The sequence below is a fragment of the Rutilus rutilus genome (assembly GCF_951802725.1).
Source record: "Rutilus rutilus genome assembly, chromosome: 4".
NCBI classification, from domain to species: Eukaryota; Metazoa; Chordata; class Actinopteri; order Cypriniformes; family Leuciscidae; genus Rutilus; species Rutilus rutilus.
Genome location: NC_140212.1, coordinates 26,485,382 through 26,491,562, shown reverse-complemented (window position 1 = coordinate 26,491,562; position 6,181 = coordinate 26,485,382). Strand labels below are relative to the sequence as shown.

At 40.0% G+C, this 6,181-nt stretch overlaps 1 protein-coding gene across 1 annotated transcript; it reads right to left on the bottom strand.

Annotated features, from left to right (window-relative positions):
• Positions 1-809: 809 nt before the first annotated feature.
• LOC311290075 (piggyBac transposable element-derived protein 4-like) lies at positions 810-5,885 on the bottom strand. Its single transcript, XM_084408370.1, has 2 exons — positions 5,667-5,885; positions 810-2,820 (listed from the first exon to the last, which is right to left on the bottom strand). The coding sequence occupies exons 1-2, from the start codon at positions 5,783-5,785 to the stop codon at positions 1,035-1,037; spliced, it is 1,905 nt and encodes a 634-aa protein (XP_084264496.1). The 5' UTR covers positions 5,786-5,885; the 3' UTR covers positions 810-1,034.
• Between the last annotated feature and the right edge of the window lie 296 nt (positions 5,886-6,181).

The following is a 6,181-nucleotide window of genomic DNA, read 5'->3' as shown; positions in this document are numbered from 1 at the left end:
TGTATTTATTTACAATTCTATGATAAACAAGGATAAAAAGTCAGATATTGATTAATAATAAAAAAAAGTTTTTATTTGAGAGTCTGTAATTTAGGACCTGTTTGGTGTATTTCCCTGTGGAAGGTTTCTTTTGAATCCTCTATGTGGCAGTGAATAGAGAAAAAAAGAATTATCTTTCTATCACCTTCTTAAAAAAAAGTTATTGAGATTTAACTGAAAGGAGTCACTAGCGTCTCCAAGTCTACTTTTACAGTCTCCATTTTTGATTGTTAGAAGAATTGGGCATACCTGAATTTAAAAGGGTGCCCTTCTCACATACATTGGAGTAAATGGATAAAAATGTCTCATTTTACAGAAAACACTCTACATTTTAACCCAGTGGTGGATAATGTCATATATTTTATTGTATTTATTCACAATTTTATGATAAACAAGGATAAAAAGTCAGATAGTGATTTTTTTTTTTTTTAAGTTTTTATTTGAGAGTCTGTAATTTAGGACCTGTTTGGTGTATTTCCCTGCGGAAGGTTTCTTTTGAATCCTCTATGTGGCAGTGAATAGAGAAAAAAAGAATTATCTTTCTATCACCTTCTTAACAAAAGTTATTGAGATTTAATTGAAGAAAGGCAATGTCTTCTCTGAAGTCTCCACGTTTACTCCATAAACCCAAATTATTCAAAGTGCAAAAACAGGCTTATTACCTGTAAAATACTATTTTTACCATGTTACATTTGACAAGAGAATAAACACTTTATCACCTAACTTAACCCATGTCATGTAATATATTAACAAAATGATAATAGAAAGTAGCAGTTCTTGTATTTTATTATACACAAAGATAATAAACTCCAAGAAAATAAATTAAATGTTTTAGAGGAAAATGTGCAAAAAACAGTGCAAAAACACAATATACAAATCTAAGATATAAAATAACTATATACAGCACATAGTAACTATAAAAAGTCAACAAGTTACTATAGAAGAAAAGAAAAAAGCACAACTTGTAGTTTTGCAATTGTTGACGGAACTGCACATTATCCAGACGAGTGTCCATCAGTGTGCCATTTTCTAAAACAGTTTCTAGATGGCACCAAGCACAAGGGTACATTGCACTTTGTACCGTACAATGGAGTCTTTACTTTGAGGCCTGAAAGTTTGCACAAAGCACAAATTCTCCTCCCACTTGCGGCATCTGACCCAAAGTACTCCGGACAACATTGCTCACCTGCTGATGTGGACGGCTCCGGGGCATGCGCTGTGGACGGCTCCGGGGCATCTGAGGTGCTGGATTGTGTAGCCAGCTCAGACACAAGCCTCTCCCTAAATTCCTTCTGGCTGAGAGGACTTTTGTTCTGGGACTTGCAGTGGTGCTGGTGCAGAATGAAACAGTTTACTACTGCAATGTCAACAAAATGAAAAAAAAAAGTCTTGTACCATTTTTTCGTTTTGTGCAGGACATTATAGTACCCGATGAGGGCATCTGACAGATCCACACCTCCCATGTGTCTATTGTAGTCTTTCACTGCTGCTGGAATCGGGACTCTGTGCCTTTCCCATACACCTTCGGGACTCTTGACACGCCTGAGGACCTCATCACCACCATATGCCTTGTGCATTGTTGAACACATAGTCACCTCTCTTGTGTCCATCCACTTTACAAAGAGAAGCTTCCCGTCTCTAAGCCATCGAATGGTTCCCCTTTGGGCTCTGCGGCTGATGTCATTCGCCTTGGTTTTGGGGAAGCCCCGCCGGTTGGTCCGTATAGTGCCACACGCCAGAGTCTTCTTGGCAAGCAAGTCCATAAAAAGGCATGGGCTTGTATAGAAATTGTCCATAAAAAGCTGGTAGCCTTTGCCGAGAAGTGACAGATCCAGAAGCTGCATAACAGAATCATAACTGAGCCCTTTTCCAGTGGGCAGTGAAGATTTGCCTTCATAAACGAAGAAGTTCCATGTGTAACCACAGGCAGAATCAGCCAGCACGAAGAGTTTGTAGCCCCACTTGGTCGGCTTGTCTTTCATGTACTGCTTGATGCCGATTCGCGCCCTTGAAGCCACCATCCTCTCATCCACTGCTAGCTGTCTGTCTGGATGGAAATAGGTTTTGCATGCCAAGACGATGTCATTGTACAGGTGCTTGATCTTGTGAAGTCTGTCGTAGGATTCAGTTCCCACTTTTCTCGAGTTGTCTCGATCATCCTCAGGATTGCTAAGATGCAGGTTCCAAGAAATGGCCTGAAATCTGGACCTTGACATGACCGATTTTGGGAATGGTAGGCGATACATTTCTTTACCAGACCAATAATCGACAATGTTTTTTGCACCGAGGAGCCCCATGTAGATGACAAGTGCGATGTACTGATACAGTTCGTGTGCATTCAAAGGCAACCAAAGGAAACGTTTTCCAGCCTCCGCCCTCATTTGTGCAAAGGTGTTGGTGTTTTTCACAATGGTGTCCACCACAGAGCCTGTAAAGAAGAGTTGAAAGAGCTGCAGAGGGGAATAGATCCTGTCCATTACAAGCTGCGCTCCTGGGTTTCTTTTTGGAAGGAAATTTGGTAGGGCTGGAACTTCATCCTCCACACTGCAGTCATTCCACCTTTCTGTGCCACCATCCTCTGACATCACACTTGCTGACCTTTTTGTCCCCCGTACAGAATGAGACCTCCCTCTGTTTTTCTTGCTGGGAGTTCCAGCTCTCTGTGGCCTGACAGAATCACCAACAGAGGGTGTCGGGGTCTTGGAGGTGTGAGGTGGGCAAACAACCTCCTTGCTGCTGGTACATGGCAGATCTGGCTGCCATTCATCACCACTGTCCAGACTGCAAAGCAAAACAAATTTGTGAGAATATAAGTCGCTTTGGATAAAAGCGTCTGCCAAATGCATAAATGTAATTTATAAATCCACATTGCGATTCAGAAATGCATGCTAATATTACATGCACAAAAATAATTCACATATGCATATAACAGGTACAAGAATATAATATATTTGTAAATCCACACAAGACAAATACATGTGCAAAAATGATTGAGCACCACTCATGCATGCACTGATTCAAATATGAATGTAACAGAGACATGTAGAATGCATTTCATGTATAGATAAAAAAAAATATATATATATATATATTGTATTGTAAATGCCTCTGGGTTAATGCGAATTAGCTCAAGGATATAGGGAATTTTAGAAATATTAATAATCATAACTCATGGTCATAATTCATAAATCGCATATGCATTTACTTTATCAATTATAGGAAATGCCTCGTTCTGTAACTGGTTTCGTCATCAGTTATTCGTCCCGCGAATAAATGTAAGACTATCACAGTTAAGAAGAAGTATTCCTGTTTACAAAACTCCAAGAAAGTTTATCTTCTGGCCACGAAGACAAAACCTCTTTGGGTTTATAAATTAAAACTACTTAAAGTAGTTTTATAATATAGAGCCTGTAGCTTTATAGATCTTTTGTTTCATTGACTTTATAAAAAGTGGGTTTTCAAACACAGAGACAGTTAAAAGTATAAATGGGTTTATTAATAAAATGGCACACGCTAGAGATTATAAGCTACAAATATAAACGTACGTAAAATGCAAACAATAAAACAAACAAACATTTAAACAAACATGACGTGATCGGAATGAATGACATGAAAGAAAGAAAGAAAGAAAGAAAGAAAGAAAGAAAGAAAGAAAGAAATGAAGAGACAAGAGATAGAGGGTAACTTAATTCACAGACCTACAAGCTAAACACCAGGAATCAGCTGTTAGAGAGAGAGATACTTGCGAGATGTGGTACTCTTTCAGTGTGATGCTGAAAAGGGGCCGGCTGGTTTGCGTCTAGCTTCGTCTTCTGGGTCGTTTCGCAAAACGATGTAAAGGCTCACTTGAATTTAACGTTACCGAGAAAGTTCAGTCATTTCCCTTTTGGAGGGGAAAGGCACGTATGAGCTTAGTTGCAAAGACCGGCAGCTTCTACATGACGCGAGGGCATGCGTCCCCGAGGCCAAAGCAAGGCCTGTCCCGCTGGTTCCGCTGGGAGGGGGAGAGCTGCGCGTGGAGGTCAGAGCGAGAGCGAGGTGAGAGAAAAGCGATCGATCAGAGAAGAGAGTGAGGAAACTGAAGGTTGGGACTTTTATCAGTGTCCCAAGTACCGTCCCCTTCTTCGTGGGAGACGAATCAGATGTCGAGATTTTTCCTAGCGGGAAGATCCCTTTGTTTGTCTGAAACAGTCTCCTGGCTCGGGTTACAGTGTCGATTGACTTAAACCTTTCGGTTCCAGAAATATGAAGTGTGTAAACAATATATATTACTGCATTCTGCTATTGGAATTCGACTCTGTTAGATTGAGAGAATTTCAGAGATATCAAACGCATCACATGAAGGTTGTAGAAATGCAACGTTACAGGAGATATGCAGAATTACACACATTTAAAGTTGTGATTACCACATGACAAAATCATAGACACCCCAATATGACATGGTCATAACAAAAGGCACCTCAGAAATATATCAACATTTTGGGTAATGTCTTATGTGGGAAAGTCAATGAAAAATCTGTGTGTGTGTGGTGCGTTTGGGATGTGACTTGCTTGGAATGTTTGCCTTTTCCTGGGTCGTAAAGTTTTATGGTCTGAGGTAGGGTTACAACAAGACACGACTGAGGAATTCCCTTCAATGAACATTTAGAATTCAAAACTATACTCTAGCAAACCAAACCTCTATCACACGTGCATATAGGAAGGTACACACATTATAAAATAAAATAACAGATATTTCTCTTATTCTCAGTTATACACAAAAGGGTGTTTGTGTGTGTGTGCGGAATGTCATGAGGCTGTAAAGTTGGGGGATACGAGTCACATGGGTGCTGGTAAATTGGTCCTCGTGGGGCAATTATTAACCAGCAAGGACAAAGACGATGTGTTTTGCCATCACATGATCCACTTAATGCGAAAAGCAGATGCCATTGTTGTTACAATATATATATAAGTTATATATATATGCACATATGCATAACATAGTTCAAATAAGCCTGCTTTTTGACACACACACCAATGCAACTGATGAACAAATATGTGCACACATGATGCATCAATGCAAGTGATGCATGTGCTTTTACAGGTGCCCAGATGTGCTAAAATAATGTTACATGCAGATTTGTATTTTAGCAGGCATTTGTTCATCAGTTGTATCATGGATGCATGACACACAAGCATGCATCACTGCAACTGATGAACAACTCTTTCCCACATGCATGCAATCAAAGCAACTAATGATCAACGCGTGCAAAACTACAAATATGCATGTAACATTATTTTAGCACATTTGGGCGACAAACAGCACACAAAGCTTAGCAAAAGCTACCAGGCTTATTTGAACTATGGCATGAATATATGCATGCCTGTGCACGCTTATTACTGCAAAAATCATCTCAAATATGCATGCAACAGACATGCAAAAACAATTACGCGACGCACAAAAAAATACGCACATGCTAGCAATACCAACCATACTAATTTGAATTAGCGCGTGCATGGGTAGTGATATTTCTTGATTTCTGTTGCATGCATAATTTGTATTGTTGCATGCATAATTTGTATTGTTGCATGCATTTGTCCATGAAATACACAGATACAACGTTTATAAGCTCGAAATGTGTACTTACTCAAATTCAGGATCTTCGCCAGCATTATAGGCAGCTTGTCTAACAGAATCGAAACTGGCATCACTGCAAGTTTCAGTGTCACTCTGCTCCTCCAAGACAAAAAACTTTCTTGAAGCCATTGTCCAAAGACAAAACACTCCAACCAGTTGTAAAAACCTCGCAATTACTCGAAAAATCACTGTCCAAACTCTCCAACTAACCCAAACTCAACGCCAACTCATCTGCGATGATCCTCTGCCAGCCGCGAAAAAATCATAAATAAGACCCGCCTCCTCAACTTTCCAAAAGGATAGGTGTGTTCGACATCGGCTGGATGTAACCGATCGGCGAGAGTAGCCGCGTGCAGGCGGGGAGGAGCTGCAAATGGAGACGTGAAGTCGGACACTTTCTGGTTCCCGTAGTGACCGCTCACGTGGTGTTTGCATACTTTACCACAGCTGAAGTGAAATAAATGCAATATTTGCCAAATAATACACAGATGTTTCAGAGACATTTTCATTCAATACTTTATGTAG

Excerpts from the sequence above, each read along its gene's own strand:
- LOC311290075 (XM_084408370.1), bottom strand. The coding sequence starts at position 5,785 with ATGGCTTCAAGAAAGTTTTTTGTCTTGGAGGAGCAGAGTGACACTGAA. Across the intron at positions 2,821-5,666 it reads GGCGAAGATCCTGAATTTGA|TCTGGACAGTGGTGATGAAT; the intron begins GTAAGTACACAT and ends TTTGCTTTGCAG.